Below are 23634 nucleotides of genomic sequence, written 5' to 3'. Positions count from 1 at the left end.
GCAGGTCATTATTGAATAGTGATTACGTTACACACACACTGACTCAGGTCCCCTGTTAGATAGTAAATCACGACGCCTGTGTGTTTGCTGTGACATTTCTTATCATCACAAACACACTGCAAAGATTTAGAGTTTTTACAGCAATACCTGAGTTTAAAGGGTTAAATCAAGCAGAAATAGCTCTCTAATGTATTAATTGCAGGTCATTATTGAATAGTGATTACGTTACACACACACTGACTCAGGTCCCCTGTTAGATAGTAAATCACGACACCTGTGTGTTTGCTGTGACATTTCTTATCATCACAAACACACTGTAAAGATTTAGAGTTTTTACAGCAATACCTGAGTTTAAAGGGTTAAATCAAGCAGAAATAGCTCTCTAATGTATTAATTGCCGGTCATTATTGAATAGTGAATATGTTACACACACACTGACTCAGGTCCCCTGTTAGATAGTAAATCACGACGCCTGTGTGTTTGCTGTGACATTTCTTATAATCACAAACACACTGTAAAGATTTAGAGTTTTTACAGCAATACCTGAGTTTAAAGGGTTAAATCAAGCAGAAATAGCTCTCTAATGTATTAATTGCAGGTCATTATTGAATAGTGATTATGTTACACACACTCACTCAGGTCCCCTGTTAGATAGTAAATCACGACACCTGTGTGTTTGCTGTGACATTTCTTATCATCACAAACACACTGTAAAGATTTAGAGGTTTTACAGCAATACCTGAGTTTAAAGGGTTAAATCAAGCAGAAATAGCTCTCTAATGTATTAATTGCAGGTCATTATTGAATAGTGATTACGTTACACACACACTGACTCAGGTCCCCTGTTAGATAGTAAATCACGACGCCTGTGTGTTTGCTGTGACATTTCTTATCATCACAAACACACTGCAAAGATTTAGAGTTTTTACAGCAATACCTGAGTTTAAAGGGTTAAATCAAGCAGAAATAGCTCTCTAATGTATTAATTGCAGGTCATTATTGAATAGTGATTACGTTACACACACACTGACTCAGGTCCCCTGTTAGATAGTAAATCACGACACCTGTGTGTTTGCTGTGACATTTCTTATCATCACAAACACACTGTAAAGATTTAGAGTTTTTACAGCAATACCTGAGTTTAAAGGGTTAAATCAAGCAGAAATAGCTCTCTAATGTATTAATTGCCGGTCATTATTGAATAGTGAATATGTTACACACACACTGACTCAGGTCCCCTGTTAGATAGTAAATCACGACGCCTGTGTGTTTGCTGTGACATTTCTTATAATCACAAACACACTGTAAAGATTTAGAGTTTTTACAGCAATACCTGAGTTTAAAGGGTTAAATCAAGCAGAAATAGCTCTCTAATGTATTAATTGCAGGTCATTATTGAATAGTGATTATGTTACACACACACACTGACTCAGGTCCCCTGTTAGATAGTAAATCACGACGCCTGTGTGTTTGCTGTGACATTTCTTATCATCACAAACACACTGCAAAGATTTAGAGGTTTTACAGCAATACCTGAGTTTAAAGGGTTAAATCAAGCAGAAATAGCTCTGTAATGTATTAAATGCAGGTAATTATTGAATAGTGACTACGTTACACACACACTGACTCAGGTCCCCTGTTAGATAGTAAATCACGACGCCTCTGTGTTTGCTGTGACATTTCTTATCATCACAAACACTCTGCAAAGATTTAGAGGTTTTACAGCAATACCTGAGTTTAAAGGGTTAAATCAAGCAGAAATAGCTCTGTAATGTATTAAATGCAGGTCATTATTGAATAGTGATTACGTTACACACACACTGACTCAGGTCCCCTGTTAGATAGTAAATCACGACGCCTGTGTGTTTGCTGTGACATTTCTTATCATCATAAACACACTGCAAAGATTTAGAGTTTTTACAGCAATACCTGAGTTTAAAGAGTTAAATCAAGCAGAGATAGCTCTCTAATGTATTCATGGCAGGTCATTATTGAATAGTGATTGTTACACACACACTCACTCAGGTCCCCTGTTAGATAGTAAATCACGACGCCTGTGTGTTTGCTGTGACATTTCTTATAATCACAAACACACTGCAAAGATTTAGAGTTTTTACAGCAATACCTGAGTTTAAAGGGTTAAATCAAGCAGAAATAGCTCTCTAATGTATTAATTGCCGGTCATTATTGAATAGTGATTATGTTACACACACTCACTCAGGTCCCCTGTTAGATAGTAAATCACGACGCCTGTGTGTTTGCTGTGACATTTCTTATAATCACAAACACACTGTAAAGATTTAGAGTTTTTACAGCAATACCTGAGTTTAAAGGGTTAAATCAAGGAGAAATAGCTCTCTAATGTATTAATTGCAGGTAATTATTGAATAGTGACTACGTTACACACACACTGACTCAGGTCCCCTGTTAGATAGTAAATCACGACGCCTGTGTGTTTGCTGTGACATTTCTTATCATCACAAACACACTGTAAAGATTTAGAGTTTTTACAGCAATACCTGAGTTTAAAGGGTTAAATCAAGCAGAAATAGCTCTCTAATGTATTAATTGCCGGTCATTATTGAATAGTGATTATGTTACACACACACTCACTCAGGTCCCCTGTTAGATAGTAAATCACGACGCCTGTGTGTTTGCTGTGACATTTCTTATAATCACAAACACACTGTAAAGATTTAGAGTTTTTACAGCAATACCTGAGTTTTAAAGGGTTAAATCAAGCAGAAATAGCTCTCTAATGTATTAATTGCAGGTAATTATTGAATAGTGACTACGTTACACACACACTGACTCAGGTCCCCTGTTAGATAGTAAATCACGACGCCTGTGTGTTTGCTGTGACATTTCTTATCATCACAAACACTCTGCAAAGATTTAGAGGTTTTACAGCAATACCTGAGTTTAAAGGGTTAAATCAAGCAGAAATAGCTTTCTAATGTATTAATTGCCGGTCATTATTGAATAGTGAATATGTTACACACACACTGACTCAGGTCCCCTGTTAGATAGTAAATCACGACGCCTGTGTGTTTGCTGTGACATTTCTTATCATTACAAACACACTGCAAAGATTTAGAGTTTTTACAGCAATACCTGAGTTTAAAGGGTTAAATCAAGCAGAAAAAGCTCTCTAATGTATTAATTGCAGGTCATTATTGAATAGTGAATATGTTACACACACACTGACTTAGGTCCCCTGTTAGATAGTAAATCACGACGCCTGTGTGTTTCTCTCCTCAACCCCCACAACCCCCCACTCACAATTTACATTTCAATAAAGGAGACTTGAAAAACCAGTTTGTGAACCACAGGCCAATAGAGCTCAAACTACCAATGTGGCAGAACCCTTCTCAAACAAACTAGAGAAGATGCTGGGATTTGCCCTGCCAAATTAAACTAAATTACATTTTTTACAATCGCTAGGCCACGTTTCTCAATACTTTGGTCATTTTCAAAACTTGTTCTCCAAACCAACTTTCTGCTCCACAGCAGTTATTTCACATTCAAAATCCACAAAAACCAACAAAACACTTAATTCATGTCTCAAATCAAGTGCCAATGATCCACAGTTTAGCTTGCACAGACTGAAGTTGTGATCACTGTGTGAAGAGTTGAAAAAGTTGAAAAAGTGTGTTTATTATTGAGAAATGTTTTGTAAAAGAACATTTTATATCACAGCTTAAATGTGGATCAACATTGCTTTAGCAAAAAATGCATTCAATGGCAACATCTTTCAATTTACCTGAAATCTTTTCTCACTTTGACACAAACACAATCAAATCTTTGTTCTACAGGCCAATTCGCACATCCTTACATGCTGTTTTCAAAAGTGTTAAACTTATGGACAAAACAATAACATAATACAAAACTGAATGAGACAGCAATTTACAACATGTATACAGTAATACTGTAATGCAATTTATACTGCTAAAAAAATCAAACACTATCAAAGCAACTTTGATGAAACTGAACACCAACACAAGTGTTAGGCCATTACCATCCATTCAAAAGAGGAAACTTAGGAATAATGTTGTACTGTACTGTAAGCATGCAGTGAATTATAAGCAGCAGAGAGTGTCATTCTAGTTTTGTAAAGACATTTTAATTGTATAATGTCCCTGATGTTAGTGTTGATGTAAACCTGCGCTGCTAGTGCTCTGGAAGAATGAGTTGATTTGTAAAAGTAAAATTAACTGCTGTGAAGCTGAAAGTTGGTTAGCAAATTTATAAACTCCTCACTCAGTTCTCCTAAATATTGGGAAATATGTCCTAGCGATTGTAATTTCATTTCATCATGTAATTTCAATTTATTTTTGGCAGTGTATTTGGTCTAGGACACAGGTAACAGTAGTGAGCTTCTTGGTCTCACCTGTGAGAGTCTTCATGCATTGAAATGTAAATGACTGGTGGGGGGGTTGAGCAGCAAACTCAACACACACACTATTCTCTATTCCAATATCAAGAGCACATCTAAACCACTAGCCCAAACACATTACAAGTGAAAGCACAAATAAACACAAAAGATATGATACACATGAAATAAACAGTGCTTTTCAGGACGGTCTGTCAGTAGTTGTAATATAACACTGTATTGTCCTCACTGTAAAAAAATAAAATAATTAAAAAAAAATATATATATATATATATATATATTTTTTTTTATAAGTTAATAATTTTAAAGTTACTTTTTCTCAAAGTGTATGTTCACTTAACTGAACCTACTATGACATAAGCAACTATGTTTACTGGGATACTTCCTATTTTTTAAAAAATAATTTTGTATTAATTTTAGCATTTTAGTTTAGCATTCGTGGACTGTCATAGATACAGCTTTCGGGGCGTGTGCTTCAGGTGTTCACGCATATAGCACGTGAGTAATGAAGAGCCTTCTGAAGCAAAGTGGCACGTTTGTGTAAGAACAATGTCCATATTTTAAACTTTATAGACTAAACAAACTATTTTTATTGAAAGAAATTGTGTTTTAGTGTTATTATGAAAAGAGTAACCCCTGACGCTAAGTTTTGTTTAGCTCTATCTTCTCTCTTCTGTGTTTGTCAGTGCACATACGTCAAGGATTCATGGGTGAAGAAGGGTTACTCTTTAAAGGACAACTCCGGTGAGAAATGACCCTAGGGGTGATTAACAGATGGTTACCGAGTAGATCGTTCTCTGGGATGCGTTTTCATGGAAATCAAGTGTAAAGAGTTTTATCTCTAAAAACAGATTTGAGTCACGAACGCTGTGCTAAGTGATGAACTGTGACTTGGAATCTCATATGGGCCATTGTTTCCGGAAGAAAGCACTGAACGCAGTAGAGAAAAAAAAAGAAAAAAAAGTCCATGTAATTAGATTTCACAAACTTAATTCCTATCGATCAGCTCACTTAGCACAACGTTCGTGGCTCGAGTCGTCGAGACTGTTTTCCAAGATGGCTGCAGTCTGTAAACGTGTAATGTACTGTCTTTAGAAAGTATCTTCTTATTAAACCGTTTGTACTCTAACAAGTTCTCAATGCTGCGGTTTGCATGTAGGGACCCTCATTATGCTGCCTTGTTAGTGTGAGGTTATTTTGAGCCTTGTTAGTGGTATTAACTAGCAATTTAATTTCACTTATTCCATGCCCCATAGACAAACATTATAAGCTAATCTGTGTTTAGAGATAAAACTCTTTAAATTCGATTTTCATGAAACCGCATCCCAGAGAACGATCTACTCGATAACCATCTGTTAATTACCCCTAGGGTCATTTCTCACCGGAGTTGTCCTTTAAGCTCAATGTGATTCGTGTGGCACTGAAAACCGAAAGCTAGTATTTTAGTCTATGGATCAGTTACTGTGTGGATCAGTTATATGATGGTTAGATGCACTTTTATGGACCGACAAGGCACTGGCATTTTAAAGCTGGGAAGAGCCAGGACTTTTTTAATATAAATTTAAATAACTCAGATTTTATTCATTTGAAAAAAGAATGTCATATACACTTGGGATGACTTGAGGGTGAGTAAATCAGTAATTTTCATTTGTAGGTGAACTAACTGCTGTAAACTGGGCCCACAAACACAGTAGATCCACACAATTTACATTTTAATAATAATAAATAAGGGAAGACTTGAAAACCTAGGGCCCTATAATTTCCGCGATCACGGAATCGCGGACGGAATCGCGGAATTGGCATATTAACGCGAAATCTGCATATAAACGCGGAATCTGGTGTTAACGCAGATTTCCCCGGAATTTTACATATTTGTAATGAAATTCTGTGTCGTGTGGGTGGAGAACGTATGTCTGAGGAAAGTGCAGACCGGGGGAAGCAAATCTTCGCGACACAACCCCTCCCGTCATTTCAGCTCGCCCGTCAAAACAATGAAAGTATGGCGAAGTTGGTCTCCACGGCTCTGCTTTCGGCAGCGTTAAGAAACTCGACGCTAACGGCGGTTTCACACTGCACGCGCAGGCGGCGCAGAAGCTTTCCGTATGGAGAGCGTGAGCCGCGCTCGTGTATTGCACAGACAGACAAATATTGTCCATTCTGTCAGATTTTCCGGTGTTCTGCTCGACCCCTGTCATCTCGTGCTTTGATTTATAATGTGCACATTAGGCAGCAATGCATATCTGCTGCAAATGCGACCGTTTTCCCCTCTGTTAGTCTGTTCCAAACATGCATTTAACATGCTCTATATGGGTAGTTTACATGATAAGTAACCTTAAAGTTAAAATTAAGCATCTAGTTTTAATCATTTAAAGGGGCCTTTGAAGTTGGGGAAAAAAACTTCAGGCAGTGTTGTGTTTTCGTGTATTTTTATTTTTCACAGCTCTGGATATCATAATGGTGATTGTTAAACACACAGAACAATTCACTACATGATTTCATGGTGCAATGTTTTTTTTTTTATGTTAATTTTCAAATTTAAATGTTTTACTTAATAGTACTTAAGAGTACTGTAAAATATGATTCTTATGATTTTTTTTTTTTTTTAGTTCTTTTTAAAAAAAAAATACTTGAAAGAAAAAGCTAATGGAGCACTTTCATTTTAACTTATATAAACTATTATAATTTATTTTACCGGAAAGTTTAAAGCTAATAACCATTAATATTTGAAGTATTTGAAGTGCTGTGTTATGTCAAATATCATATTTGTCCTAAAAAGTAAATGTGATGTTTGTTACCTCGATAAATTTAAGGTCATTCCTATTTTTTGTTTTATGTTGTATTATATTAACATTAAAAGCAAACTCTTTTTTCACCAAAATTACAGTAAAGGGTAAAAAAACTGAATTACCAAACATTTTAACGGAAAAAAAGGAATCTGCAAAAATTAAAACGGAAAAAACGGAATTTGGGAAAAAATAAAACGGATTTTATAGGGCCCTAAAAACCCAGTTTGTGAACCAAAGGCCAACCTAGAGGAAAGGAAAATCAAACCTGAGATCTCCTTCTCAACTCACATCTTTCTCCTAGACAGAAATGAGATCAAGTGAACATCAAATTGAGACATAAGGCTAAGTCTCCTGCTTCTCACATGTTTATCCTGAGACAAAAAATGACATTCTCTCATGTTTATCTCCACTAAAGTTTCATAAGAGATCTCAACAACATCACATACTATGCTCTGATTTGTCTCCTTGGCTAGAGAGACTGTATTGCTCATATGTGTCTCCTCTAAAGTTTCAGAAGGGATCTCAACAGTATCGCACGCTGTGCTCAGACTTTTTTCTTCAGCTAGATACTCTGGAACTCTCACTTTTGTCACCTCTAAAAAGTTTCATAAAAGATCTCAATAACATCACACAGTGTGCTCAGAATATTCTCCTTAGTCAAAGTCTCTGGCACTCTCAAATTTGTCAAACAAATGTTGGTCACTTTTTCAAAACTCTTCACAGAGTGATCACAACTTCAGTCTGTGCAAGCTAAACTGTGGATCATTGGCACTTGATTTGAGACATGAATTAAGTGTTTTGTTAGTTTTTGTGGATTTTGAATGTGAAATAACTGCTGTGAAGCAGAAAGTTGGTTTGGAGAACAAGTTTTGAAAATGACCAAAGTATTGAGAAACGTGGCCTAGCGATTGTAAAAACTGTAATTTAGTTTAATTTGGCAGGGCAAATCCCAGCATCTTCTCTAGTTTATTTGAGAAGGGTTCTGCCACATTGGTAGTTTGAGCTCTATTGGCCTGTGGTTCACAAACTGGTTTTTCAAGTCTCCCTTATTGAAATGTAAATTGTGAGTGGGGGGTTGTGGGGGTTGAGGAGAGAAACACACAGGCGTCGTGATTTACTATCTAACAGGGGACCTGAGTCAGTGTGTGTGTAACGTAATCACTATTCAATAATGACCTGCATTTAATACATTAGAGAGCTATTTCTGCTTGATTTAACCCTTTAAACTCAGTTATTGCTGTAAAAACTCTAAATCTTTACAGTGTGTTTATGATGATAAGAAATGTCACAGCAAACACACAGGCGTCGTGATTTACTATCTAACAGGGGACCTGAGTCAGTGTGTGTGTAACGTAATCACTATTCAATAATGACCGGCAATTAATACATTAGAGAGCTATTTCTGCTTGATTTAACCCTTTAAGCTCAGGTATTGCTGTAAAAACTCTAAATCTTTACAGTTTGTTTGTGATGATAAGAAATGTCACAGCAAACACACAGGCGTCGTGATTTACTATCTAACAGGGGACCTGAGTCAGTGTGTGTGTGTGTAACGTAATCACTATTCAATAATGACCTGCAATTAATGCATTAGAGAGCTATTTCTGCTTGATTTAACCCTTTAAACTCAGGTATTGCTGTAAAACCTCTAAATCTTTGCAGTGTGTTTGTGATGATAAGAAATGTCACAGCAAACACACAGGCGTCGTGATTTACTATCTAACAGGGGACCTGAGTCAGTGTGTGTGTGTGTGTAACGTAATCACTATTCAATAATGACCTGCAATTAATGCATTAGAGAGCTATTTCTGCTTGATTTAACCCTTTAAACTCAGGTATTGCTGTAAAACCTCTAAATCTTTGCAGTGTGTTTGTGATGATAAGAAATGTCACAGCAAACACACAGGCGTCATGATTTACTATCTAACAGGGGACCTGAGTCAGTGTGTGTGTGTAACGTAATCACTATTCAATAATGACCTGCAATTAATGCATTAGAGAGCTATTTCTGCTTGATTTAACCCTTTAAACTCAGGTATTGCTGTAAAAACTCTAAATCTTTGCAGTGTGTTTGTGATGATAAGAAATGTCACAGCAAACACACAGGCGTCATGATTTACTATCTAACAGGGGACCTGAGTCAGTGTGTGTGTAACATAATCACTATTCAATAATGACCTGCAATTAATACATTAGAGAGCTATTTCTGCTTGATTTAACCCTTTAAACTCAGGTATTGCTGTAAAAACTCTAAATCTTTGCAGTGTGTTTGTGATGATAAGAAATGTCAGAGCAAACACACAGGCGTCGTGATTTACTATCTAACAGGGGACCTGAGTCAGTGTGTGTGTAACGTAATCACTATTCAATAATGACCTGCATTTAATACATTAGAGAGCTATTTCTGCTTGATTTAACCCTTTAAACTCAGGTATTGCTGTAAAAACTCTAAATCTTTACAGTGTGTTTGTGATGATAAGAAATGTCACAGCAAACACACAGGCGTCGTGATTTACTATCTAACAGGGGACCTGAGTCAGTGTGTGTGTAACATAATCACTATTCAATAATGACCTGCAATTAATACATTAGAGAGCTATTTCTGCTTGATTTAACCCTTTAAACTCAGGTATTGCTGTAAAAACTCTAAATCTTTGCAGTGTGTTTGTGATGATAAGAAATGTCACAGCAAACACACAGGCGTCATGATTTACTATCTAACAGGGGACCTGAGTCAGTATGTGTGTAACATAATCACTATTCAATAATGACCTGCATTTAATACATTAGAGAGCTATTTCTGCTTGATTTAACCCTTTAAACTCAGGTATTGCTGTAAAAACTCTAAATCTTTACAGTGTGTTTGTGATGATAAGAAATGTCACAGCAAACACACAGGCGTCGTGATTTACTATCTAACAGGGGACCTGAGTGAGTGTGTGTGTAACATAATCACTATTCAATAATGACCGGCAATTAATACATTAGAGAGCTATTTCTGCTTGATTTAGCCCTTTAAACTCAGGTATTGCTGTAAAAACTTTAAATCTTTGCAGTGTGTTTGTGATGATAAGAAATGTCACAGCAAACACACAGGCGTTGTGATTTACTATCTAACAGGGGACCTGAGTGAGTGTGTGTGTAACGTAATCACTATTCAATAATGACCTGCAATTAATACATTAGAGAGCTATTTCTGCTTGATTTAACCCTTTAAACTCAGTTATTGCTGTAAAAACTCTAAATCTTTGCAGTGTGTTTGTGATTATAAGAAATGTCACAGCAAACACACAGGCGTCGTGATTTACTATCTAACAGGGGACCTGAGTCAGTGTGTGTGTAACAATCACTATTCAATAATGACCTGCCATGAATACATTAGAGAGCTATCTCTGCTTGATTTAACTCTTTAAACTCAGGTATTGCTGTAAAAACTCTAAATCTTTGCAGTGTGTTTGTGATGATAAGAAATGTCACAGCAAACACACAGGCGTCGTGATTTACTATCTAACAGGGGACCTGAGTGAGTGTGTGTGTAACGTAATCACTATTCAATAATGACCTGCAATTAATACATTAGAGAGCTATTTCTGCTTGATTTAACCCTTTAAACTCAGTTATTGCTGTAAAAACTCTAAATCTTTACAGTGTGTTTGTGATTATAAGAAATGTCACAGCAAACACACAGGCGTCATGATTTACTATCTAACAGGGGACCTGAGTCAGTGTGTGTGTGTATTGTAATCACTATTCAATAATGACCTGCAATTAATACATTAGAGAGCTATTTCTGCTTGATTTAACCCTTTAAACTCAGTTATTGCTGTAAAAACTCTAAATCTTTGCAGTGTGTTTATGATGATAAGAAATGTCACAGCAAACACACAGGCTTCGTGATTTACTATCTAACAGGGGACCTGAGTCAGTGTGTGTGTGTAACGTAATCACTATTCAATAATGACCTGCAATTAATACATTAGAGAGCTATTTCTGCTTGATTTAACCCTTTAAACTCAGTTATTGCTGTAAAAACTCTAAATCTTTGCAGTGTGTTTATGATGATAAGAAATGTCACAGCAAACACACAGGCTTCGTGATTTACTATCTAACAGGGGACCTGAGTCAGTGTGTGTGTGTAACGTAATCACTATTCAATAATGACCTGTAATTAATACATTAGAGAGCTATTTCTGCTTGATTTAACCCTTTAAACTCAGTTATTGCTGTAAAAACTCTAAATCTTTGCAGTGTGTTTATGATGATAAGAAATGTCACAGCAAACACACAGGCTTCGTGATTTACTATCTAACAGGGGACCTGAGTCAGTGTGTGTGTGTAACGTAATCACTATTCAATAATGACCTGCAATTAATACATTAGAGAGCTATTTCTGCTTGATTTAACCCTTTAAACTCAGTTATTGCTGTAAAAACTCTAAATCTTTGCAGTGTGTTTATGATGATAAGAAATGTCACAGCAAACACACAGGCGTCGTGATTTACTATCTAACAGGGGACCTGCATCATTTTGTTAAACATAAATAAATCAAAAGTGGTTAGTTTAAAAAGCTCATAAATGTATAAGGTGGTAAGATGGGCCTTTTATATGGGCCAAAAGTCACACATTATTTTTACAAATACTTGGCTAAAATAAAATGTTTTTAATAATGTCTATGTTAACACTTGTTTAAAAGAACTTTAGATGCAAAGTTTGTCCCATTTACCGTACCTTTTTTTTTATATATAAATAAAATAATGCATTATTTTTCAATAATTATAGGCCACTGTCATTAAAATGTTATATATATATATACACAGAAACAAAAAATGTTTACAAAAGCATTGAATGAGATCCCTTAATAATTTTATAAAGTTTCACGGTCTCTCCACGGCCATGATGGATGGTATTTACTATATTTATTTGTAGAAACTGAGGACACACACATTTTGATGGCAGATGTATTTCTAATTACATCCTGGTTGTTTAGATTTTTTAATCGTTTTTTCTTGGATCCTGTAGTATTTAATTTTAAAGTAATGCAAAGTTTGAAACTAGTCAGGGTATTTAGTAAAGAGATATAATCTATATAATGTTTGTTCCTTTAGTAAGCAGCCTGTTAAACAGCAGCTCTAGAGTCAGAGGACAGCAGGCCATTCAAACAATAGAGGAGTGTGTGTGTGTAAACGACGTGTGTTTAAGGGCTATTACAGTTCCTGCTCCAGCCTACAGGGGAGCTGCTGAGCATGGCCTTAAACACTCACACACTCTTAGGTCCCCTCTTGGTCAAAATTTTTAAAAATTCACCAGAGTGTTGTTTCTTGATTTTAACATGATTTAAACACACACACCTGTAGTTCCTTACTTGGTCAAACATTTAAAAAATCACCAGAGCATTTCTTTAGTTTTTTACTTCATTTTCACATGATTTAATGCATGACCAACAGGGGACTTGAAAAATGTCCCCTCTTGGCTCAGAGGTCCCCTGTTGGTGAGTGTGTAACGACGCCAAGGTCCCCTGTTAGATAGGTAGACAAGTACACACACACACACACACACACACACACACACACACACACACACACACACACACACACACACACACACACACCTGTAGGTTTTCAGGTGATATTTTCTATCTCTGATCATGTGGGGAGCTCTGGCCAGTATAGCATTACGTAGGACCTTTTCTGCCCTCAAAATCTTTTCTGATGGCACCTGAACCAATATTCGGAAGAGAGAGAGAGGAAGTTGAGAGCGAGGCCTAGAAAACACTCATCCACATGCTATTTTCAGATGTATTACAGCACAAACACATGCACTGAGATCTAATCGCCTGCACTCAATTTGCAAATATAAATTACAAAGGATTTTTTCAATTCAAAAGATTTTTTAAATTCAATTAATTATACAAAACTGGCATAAAATGAAGGTGATGACAGTCTGCAGTCTTGAGCTATGTGATGGAAATAGGAATTACTGCCAAATTACTCATCAAAATTGTTCTACAGTCACTCCCAGGAAACAGTGGCAGATCAAGTAAATAAATAAATAAATAAATAAAAGCTGATTCTATATAACCCATTCAAACGTAAAGGTGATGAAATAGGAACATGTACGACAATCCTACCTTATTCAGGTTTTTTGACATAAAATTGAGAGGGTCGCTGTTGAGATTGTCTTTGTCTGGCATTCCTGCATCAAACAGAAAGAAACTGCTGAGAAATCCTCACTGATGTCTCGTGAATGTGTATGTTCGCTTGTGATACTCACTATCATTTGTAGCCCCACTGTCCATCACTCCGTACGGCGGGGCGAGAAGCCCTGCCATGCACTGTCTGTATTTCTGCAACATAAAAAATAACACAATGAAAATGTATTCCAACCCCCCAATACCTCAAAGCTGTACTGAGTCATTTTCATACAGGGGAAATGACTGCCTTTACATCATTAAAGTGAAAGCTCTATAGTAATAACAATGAGCTCCACCAATCAGATGGAAGCCTTTTGTGGCTTGGGAATGATCACTATGAATATTCAGATGTTTTCATTCTTGTTCTCTCTATATCGCCATGGTGATCGGTGACGTGGTGCCACATGCAGCTGAAGAACAGTGGGCAATGAATGAAACACTGATTCCGGCCCAAACTCACCTAAAGCTCAAACACACACACATTATACTGCACCTGGAAGTCTTTTTTCATATACACAAAATGGCTGAGAAGTTGATTTATTCAACCACTGTGACTGGAATTTGTCACAATTTAAAAGATAATTGTGATTTATTTTATTTTATTTTTGTTATGCTTCAATACGAGGAGCCTGATAGCTTTTCTATTTAAATATGCATTAAATGATCATCTTTGACCATTGTCATTGTCATTTCAAGTGTTGTGCTCAAGACCCAGCCTTCTTCTCCATTCATCAGCTTTGCGCTCTGCAGTTGGATAGGCCAGGGGTTTCCAAACTTTATGATGCCAAGGATCCCCAAATATGATGAACCTCTTATGAGGGATCCCATTCCTAAAACCCGTATTTTATTTAATGAAAAAACATTTACACTGTTGAATAGTAAGTGTGACATTATAAAAAATACAACATATTGCTTCCAAACTTAAATTGGCTATACTTAATGTTGGATGTATAAACCTGAAGAAGAAAATGATTTGAAAAAGCACCTTTCCAAAAAAATCCTGACCCCAAACTTTTAACCGGTAGTGTAAATGCTAGTGCAAAAAGAATATAATATATGAATATAATCTATCTATAATCTATATAATTTATGAACTATACATATTTAAAAGCATCCAAAAGCATGAAAAGTTTAGAGATTTTGCTCTATTAAACATTATGTCAGGCCAACCTGATCACACAGGAATTACAAATTCATACATTTTTCAAAAAAATGTCATCAGGCAGGACCACCCACCCACACGAGAGCCAATGACATTTTACAATCAATGCTGACGTAATGACGCAATTGGTCACAAGACATACGAGAGCCAATGCAATTTCACTATGAAATCTCACGTAACGGGCGGCAATATTTGAAATTTGATGTGTTCATGATCTTCGGCGGATGGAGATGCTGATCGCTTTTGGGGATTTGAATACAAATCAATCGTTTGGCCTCGGAAGACTTGGATTATTTAACTTTTTGAATAACTCGTTGATGCAGACGTATGTTATATCCTGTGTTTTATATCATGTTCACACAAATGGGTAGGTTTAGGGATGGGATGGGGTTGGGTTACATGTTAAGCATGTCTAAATAGCGTAAATAAAATAAATGTAAATAAAATTATGCTTGCTGATTAAATTGAAAAACACACTCCAACATGTCATAATGGCAAAATCATAAACTAATACAATTTCACCATGACGATAACATTCCCAATACCCAGTGCGTTTGTGTATGACGCCAAAGGTTTCTCACTGAAATGAATGGAACACCCAGCGCGTCGAAACATGACGCCTTGGGGTACCTTTTGCGTCTTAATTGTGACGCGGAAGGTACTTGACCATGCTTCAGAGTTCTATAGAAGTCTATCGGACTACCTTGCACGTCGAAAATTGACGATAAAGGTACGCCCAGTTCGTTGAAAAGTGACGACAAGGGGTCCGGGTCAAGCGTCCGTGTCGAGTTGGGTGTGAGAATGTGTTGACCACTAACCCTGCTTCTAAATGTACCCATCATTGCAGTTGTACAAAATCAAAAATGTAAACAAAAATTGTACGAATTAGCCACCTCGTAAAACATGTATGAATTGCTGTGAGATTGTGTTGGTCAGGCAGGGACTTCACAGGAACTCCACAGGATCCTTCACCACATACTGTGAGATTAAGGGTCTCTGAGTGGATTGATGTAAATTACATGCACTGAGCCTTCATTAACTCTCAAGGCAGTGCTACAACCCATGAAACTTGATGTGTTTCCACGTTCTACGGAGTAGAACGGTCAGTGTCCACTGGACATTTTGCATGATAAAGTGAACTAAATGTTTAGTGTTAAAGAATCGCAGAGGGTTACAACTGCAGATGGCAGCAGATGGTTTCCTTTGGCCACTGTTTTGAAGTCTTCTAATAGGCTTTGTTCCATTCACACAAATGCACTTTGTATATCCTGTTTCCTTCCTGTTTCCTGAAGCTTAAACAAAAGCTAACTTTTTCTTAACGTCTCCCATCCCCAAGACTTGCACACACACACACACACACAAACAAAATAACACGTTGTTCTTTCCAGCTGGCTGCCTTAGGTTAAGCAATTCAGCCAAGATTATGCAATTAACTGCATATAAGCACACAGAACAAGTGTACTTCCTCCCTCAGGGCCCGGTCAGGCCGTGCCCCCTGTAGCCTGGCACAGAACTGACCCAGAGAGACAGAAGCCCCTCAACATTCAATGCACATCCTCAGCTTTCAGCAGCTGATATTCACCTCACATTGCCACACAAAGGACAGCGCCTCTTTATCAAGTCATTAACAGCCTATCGGAAAAAATACATTCTGAAAATGCATTCAAAATCAGATTTAAGGAGGGTACGTAGGAAGAGAACATGTATAGCAGAACCATGATTTGTACCAGTAAGAATCAATACCTCTGGTGAAAAAGACCTCTGACATCATTAACCTCAAAAACCACAGTGATAGTGATGCGACTTTGAACACAGTGCTAATATTATATTGGTTTTAAGTGTGGTTTCTTAATCAAAAACCATGTCAATAGCACCAAATCCTTGTGCATGTGGCAATTGAAGCCAATGGGACTCACCCTAAGAGTTTGTGTAGTGTAGTCCGACAGAGAATCCCACAGGGACGTGATACTTGTCTCCTTCCTAAACCCTGCCAACTTCCCAGCATTATCCAGGAAAACCCAGAACGCCTCCTCTCTCCTTTTCAGTCAGATGCACAGACATCAAATCAAACACACCCCAACGCTCCAGTTACACACGTATGGATAATGTGATCCAGTGTCTGCTCTTTGGATCTTTCTGGCCGAGAATCTGACTGGACTTCAGTCGCCGTTGCCAGGCAATAGCTGTAGCCAATCAGAGAGCTGCGTTCCCTCAATTCACCCTGTACCACAGCATAACACATGAGTGAGAGAGAGGAAACTATGGGCTGCTAAAAGGCTCTCAAAAGCTCATGGCTTCATCAATTATTAAGGGTATTAAATTGTATTTACACTGGACAGCTTTGTGTGTGTGTGTGTGTGTGTGTGTGTGTGTGTGTGTGTGTGTGTGTGTGTGTGCGTGCGTGCGTGCGCGTGCGTGCGTGCCCTACAGCTGTAGTGAAATCACCGTTATCACATTAGTCTGTCTTTAAGGATGAGTTAGTTCAGCCCTTTTCCAGTCAGGTAGACACTAATGTAGTTCAGCCAGGACTTTAAGAGGACCCTGTTTTGTTGCACATCACAGATTAAGTCCAATCCATTTGTGAACTTTGTGAGTCTAGTGCTCTTTTAATATTAGTATTTAGATTATTATAAGTTTTTTATGTCTAGTTTTCCTCTTTAATTTAGGTAACATTTATAGTAACAAAATGTGCTTTTGTAATTTGTATTACGTTTTATATATATTTATAATTATTTCATTTTGGGTCACATTCCATGTCCTGTTTTCGGTTCGTTTACATGTCTTTAGGTCGTGTTGCGTTCATATTTAATTTAAACGGCACCAGAGTTCGAAAGTTACTGTCAGCCAAAAGAAAGAATCGAATGCATAATGCCCGCCTGTTGTACACAGAGAAAAAGGGTGTCAAAATTGTGCCTTTTGGGGTAAAAAAAAAACACTTGTCACTGGGGTGACAAAGTACCCTTTAAAGGACATCTTAGTACTTTTGCTATAATACTTGTGCATATCATAGGCCTACTTTTGAGTACAAGTACCTTTAAGTACTACTATGAACCTTTTTTGTGGTAAAAATGGTACAAAGTTGTCCTTTTAAGGGTACTGCCCCAGCGACAAGCTGTTGTACCCCAATTAAGGTACAACTTTGACATCCTTTTTCTCTGTGGTCCATCGGCACAACTTTACCCACCCTCAAACTGACGATTGCGCTTCTCAAACGAGTTAACAAACGATTTAACAAACGCAGATTTTCGGTTGTTCTTAATACTTTGAGTGAAGATACAGAATTGGAGCAAGAATTTTTTTCCCCAAAATGTACGCTACATCAGTTATTCAGGCACAGGCATATGCGCCGATATTGACAGAATTCCCACATGACCACAATAAATTAGAAAAATTTACATGGATTTGTTGATGGACACAGTTTTGTCAGTGCTGATGGTAATAACTGCTGCAACATCTCATAAGGTAGGCTACCTCAAAATGAGTCACTAAGAAACATCTTGAAAGTCGTCTTTGCGATGGAGATTCGGATAACTAGGACAACCAAAGTTTCATCATCCGAGTCAGGCTCAGATTGATATAGTAGAATCAACGTCATCGTTACTGTCTTTACAAGTTTGTCGAATCGCTAGGCATGAGCAAGCCTCATGACGGGGCTGAAGTAGGCTAGGCTACATTATGGTATAGGCACTTGACTTTCCAACACGTAGCCTACACGATTTAGAGAGACTGATTCATCCATCAAGTCGTTTGAGAATCATTGAAAAAAAAAAGAAAAACGTAATATGCAATGTTATGAGAAAATCAATTTTTGACATTTAATGCATGTAAACCTGTTGTTGGAGACCTCCAAAACTAAATTATGAGTCTTTAAAATAGCAGAGGGGAGAGCAGGGGCGAAAGTACCATTTTTCAGATTTTTTTTTTTTTTTTAGACATACATATATATATATATATATATATATATATATATATATATATATATATATATATATATATATATATATATATATATATATATATATATATATATATATATATATGCTCTGGTCAATAACTCACAAGTGTGGTCTATAAATAGCAGGTGGTATTTTGTACAAATGCAGAACGACTACAGTATAATTTCACTTTGAACATAAGATGCAGATTGTTACTTTTGACCCCATCAGTTGGGACAAAAGTAACACAGGTGGGTCAAAATTGGAAAAATATAAGGTAGATTGTTTTGTGTTACTCTAGTTTTTATTAAACATACCTGACTATGACTATGACTAGTCAGAGTTGGACCATAAAATAAAGTGTTACCAAATATTTCGTTTAGTTGCTTTACAGTAAAGTAAACTTAACTTTATAATTTAATTTGCTGCAATAATCTGCTGAGTGTCTTCTTTAAAAAGAGACCGAATTTAGGTCTCTAAAGCATTCAACCATTTAAGTTCAGATCTATGATCAAACAGGGACCTGACAGTTAGCTGTTTTAGTAATAGTTAACAATATCAACGCTGTGCGTCGCGAATGATGATCTTAATAATTTAATACAGTAAGAGTAATTTCCCCAAGTGCAACATTTCAATTAACATTTATGTCAAGCTTAGGCTTACAACCAGGGTTAGGTGCATACGTCAGTGTTATTCACCTATCATTTACTCTGATTTAGGTTTAACTTATGGATAGGGGAATACATAGACTACATTTTTTGGAAAGGAATGTTGTTCCAGGATCAATAAAATATGTTGATCCAGGAAAGCATCTTACTTGGCAAAATCAAAGTGACCATTTAATACTAAGTCTACACAACTAATAAATGTTGTTGTTCTGGCATATACTTTTTAAATCTGTCAATGAGGCGTAAAGTCTGCAGACTGTTGAGTTAGCCATATGAGTTTGAAAGGGTTTGAAAATGGTGCACCACACACATTCACATGAACTCTATCTCCCTTTCCCTCATTTACACACACACACAAACACTCTCTCATGAGCACTCGTCTGAATGAGGGGAGGTTTACAAAGAAAGAGAGAGAGAGAGAGAGAGAGAGAGAGAGAGAGAGAGAGAGAGAGAGAGGAGGAAAATAGTACAGAGAGTGAGAAACAGAGAGATCTTCGCTCACATTGATCCATTGATGCAGCAGAGCCTGATACATAATTCATGTTGTATGTTTAATTATTCAGCTGCATGTGTGAGATTATATGAAACAAAAATATGGCACATATGGTCACTATCAAGCTGTGAGACATGGATGATACTATTTACAAACGCAGTGCTAAAGACAGAAGTCTGACAGCCTCTGTGTATCATGCACACTGAGTCACAGTCACTTCATGTATAATACTAAAAAGGATCAGTAATGATCAGCACATTAAAGTTATTACAACACAGAACACAGTTTCTTCATAAGAAGCAGGTGTCCACATGATGACATTATGTCAGATGTTGGCTGTGCATCAAGAAGTTATCTTGGATCATCATGTCCTAATCCCATTCCCATCGCTTATACACTGTACCATAACTACAGGGGTTAAGCTTAGGTTTAGGGGTAGGTTTACCCAAAAGCCTACCAAGTTATTACCCATGTGTCATTACTACAATAAGCATATACATGCGAAACCGAAGGTTAATAAGAACAGCATTAATTTGAAATAGAAATCTTTTGTAACATTATAAATATCTTTGCCATCACTTCTGATCAGTGTTGGGGAAAGTTACTTTGAAAAGTAATGATTACAATATTGTGTTACTCCCTTTAAAAGTAACTAATTGAGTTACTTAGTTACTTTTTAAGAAAAGTAATGTTATGTTACTTCTGTCACTTCTGAGAGTACTCCGACTCGGTGCAGTAAAAAGTCTCGCCTGAAAAATCCTCTCTCACATCTCCCCCTCCCCCCCATTTACAGAAATGAGAGAGGGTGGATTGGGTCTCCGAGTCAAAGTACTCTCAGAAGTGCTATTGGTGTTTAGTCGCTTTTAACTTGATCTCTGTTTGGTACCATAGTGCATGAACTGGGCTTAGTGGGCTAAGCTAAATGCTATCAAAATGTCACCGCGCGTCAGAGCGATTAAATGCACACACTGAGACGAGAGAGGTATGTATCAACTTGTTTTAGTTAAAGGAATAACATAGTTTAATATGAAAATGCGGTGAAGTATCACTTTAACACTCTTACTTTACCAATAAAAATCAAAAGTTATTTTTGATCCTGGTTTAACTGAATCATCGAAAGTTAGCAGCAAGACTGGTCAATAAAGGTATATTAAATGCATACAAATATTTGTTTTATTTAATATTTAATTATTGGAGGTTTACACAGAATTCTGATTTTGCAACTGACTGATTTGATTCATTTTGAGGAGTACTTAATCTTTATTGTGCAAGTGAGATGCTCACATTTAGTCTAGAATAACATATTTACACACAACGTCTTTGCACTTACTCTAGATTTTTCTCAACATGGGGAGAAGAGAGCAGTCAGTCAAATAAATGTAAAAAACGTAACTTGCGTTACTTTTTTTGGAAATCACTTTAAATCATTATTTGCTGAAAATCTTCCTCTCAATAGCTAGTGCTACGATGTCTCATTTGTGTTTAAAAATGTGCCTTTGAATGTACATTACCACAAATTAGAAAGATTTTCAGTGAAATTCCAATGGTCTGGCTTCAGAAGTCTTGAAATATAGCGTATTCGAATATGGACTACATTGTAGTGATTTTACAGTGATTTTTGAACTTTAATAACCCCTGTCCCTATACAATTACTGAACAGCCACAATCAACAAAACATTTAAAGAATAATTAACTGTTTGTAATGATATGAGATTTAATGAAAACAGAATATTCAATTATTAACTATCGATTTATAACTATATTTTGAAGACGCATATAGCATAGACTAATACATATTTATACAGTATGAGACTCTACTCGGACATCATTGAGTGCTGCAATATGCCGGAAAGATTCAGGCATGAAGACACAAATGTAGTCCATCTCAAAGTGTCTGTGTAATGTGTATCATACGGTCCCAAATACACTCAGAAGCTTCTGACATACTGAATTGCCAAATCCATTTAAGGCAATACATACGGATATCTTGCCCTTTTCACAACAGCCCAATGCATTTATTCCAAATTCTCTGCTCAGTTAACACGACAAACTTCAAAGACCAACATATGAATCAATTATTGCTGAGACCACTGATTTACATTTACAACATACACACAAGCACATTCACACAGTCTATGAAAGCCTTTTAAAGCCTGTTAAAGCCTGGGATTTGGCAAATGACTGCTGAACAAACCCAGAGAAACTGAGTGAGCTGTTAGCAGATCAGAGAGCGCCCCTCAGTGTTACTGATGCTCAGCACAGAAAAAATGCTTTATTACCGATGCAGTTTCATTGATCAAAACGGAATATAGAGGCATAAGCTTACAGGACTTTATGTAGCGTACTGTATACAGACTACTATTTTAAAAAATAGTATGAAGAATATAGTATGCAATATGCATTAATAACCTTAAATTTTTTTTTTTTTTACTATGTTGCATGTTTAATTTAATAGGGTTAGTTTACAATTTTGGTCCAATTTTATATTTTTTAAATGTAATGACACTAAATAAATTTTAAAAGTCACAGTTGATATGACTCAAAAGAAACTTGCACATTTTGGCAACTGTAGCATGTGGGTATTTCATGCATAAAGAACATTGCTGCAATTATAATATGAGTATGGTCGCATGATGCCGATCGAAACCTATTCAAAAGTAGCCTGACAAGCCAGACCCACATCAAGATGTTTGGTCTGGAAACTCACCATTGACAGGGCTCAATCTGAGGGGCGGGATAAACGGTTGTCTTTCAAACTCCCTCTGCACGCGATAGGATAGCGCTACCACCAACCAGAGCAACGAAGGAAGGTGAAACTTGTTGATAGATTAAACATTCGCCGTATCCGTTCGGCAAAACTCAGAACACATCTTCCCTTTTTAAGAATGACTTCAGTGTCGTTCTTTGTCCGCCGTTAGCCAGTTTCTGTGTTTACTAGAAGCATGCAAACGCAACTTGGCCGTCGTCATTATTGCCCCGCCCACTGATTCTATACACGATGTGATTGGCCCGGCAAGAGTTAGGCGATTACAGCTCAGAAGGGTATTGAGAGTTGCTAGACGACACTTGCGGGCAGATTAAATTTGCTGCCGCTAGGGTGCGTCTAGATTTCTAGGCTAATTCAAAAGGGTTAGTTCACCCAAAAATGAAAATTCTGTCATTAATTACCCGTAAGACCTCCCTTCATCTTCAGAACACAAATGAAGATATATTTGTTAAAATCCGATGGCTCAGAAAGGGCTTCATTTCTTCTCTCAAGACCCATAAAAGGCACTAAAAACAACTTCACAAAGCCCATCTCACTACAGTGACTAATAGTCACTACAGAATAGTTTTTGTTCGCAAATCCGCCGAAATAATGACTAGTGATGGACTATTGTTATATGTTGTCTATTTTTGCCGCGATGCTTGCGCTGCATAATGCTACGGTGCATAGTTCTTATAAACATGAAAAATAACCGATTTCACCATAAAATCATGTAGTGCAGTGTTCTGTGTGTTTCACAATCACCACATCCAGTGCCGTGAAATAAATAATTAAATACACGAAAACAAATCACTGCCAGAAGATTTTGCCCAAACTTCCAAGGCCTGTTTAAATGATTAAACTAAGCGTATCTTAACTTTGTTACATTTTATCAAGTGAACAACTTACAGCATATTAATCTTTTAATATAATTTTATTAATATTTATATTTATTATTTATCATTATCATTATTATCATTATTTTGTAAGGATAATTTATCATTATTTATATTTATTATTAATTATTTATATTTTTATTAATCATATTTAATCTTTAATCGATCTTTTGATGGCGGCAGATGCTGGTTCCCCATCCCTTCTCATCCTCCTGGACTTAACTGCAGCTTTCGATACAGTTGACCATAACATCCTCCTTCACCGTTTACATTCCACCATTGGTCTCTCTGACTCGGTCCACAACTGGTTTTCTTCTTATCTCACTGGGAGAACTGAATATGTTGCGTTAGGAGAAGCTACATCC

General features: G+C 36.8%; 2 protein-coding genes across 5 annotated transcripts in view; one reads left to right on the top strand and one right to left on the bottom strand.

The window, feature by feature from the left end:
* The window catches only part of rapgef4b (Rap guanine nucleotide exchange factor 4b), a 73689-nt gene that overhangs the window by 25391 nt on the left and 24664 nt on the right, over positions 1 to 23634 (bottom strand). For 3 of the 4 annotated variants that reach the window (XM_067458971.1, XM_067458970.1, XM_067458972.1), the window contains 3 exons: positions 13450 to 13522; positions 13307 to 13371; positions 12788 to 12894 (listed from right to left, as the gene is read on the bottom strand). In XM_067458971.1, the coding sequence (XP_067315072.1) occupies positions 12788 to 12894; positions 13307 to 13371; positions 13450 to 13522 (245 nt within the window). Of the gene's footprint in view, positions 1 to 12787; positions 12895 to 13306; positions 13372 to 13449; positions 13523 to 16447; positions 16814 to 23634 lie in introns of those variants that run through there. The other variant, XM_067458973.1, reaches the window with a different exon arrangement.
* Positions 1 to 23634, top strand: part of hs6st3a (heparan sulfate 6-O-sulfotransferase 3a) — a 292872-nt gene that overhangs the window by 260192 nt on the left and 9046 nt on the right. The gene's annotated exons all lie outside the window — the stretch shown is intronic.

The sequence above is a fragment of the Pseudorasbora parva genome, chromosome 12, assembly GCF_024679245.1.
Source record: "Pseudorasbora parva isolate DD20220531a chromosome 12, ASM2467924v1, whole genome shotgun sequence".
NCBI lineage: Eukaryota > Metazoa > Chordata > Actinopteri > Cypriniformes > Gobionidae > Pseudorasbora > Pseudorasbora parva.
The sequence above is the reverse complement of the archived record's forward strand: the minus strand, read 5'-3'. Positions and strand labels throughout refer to the sequence as shown.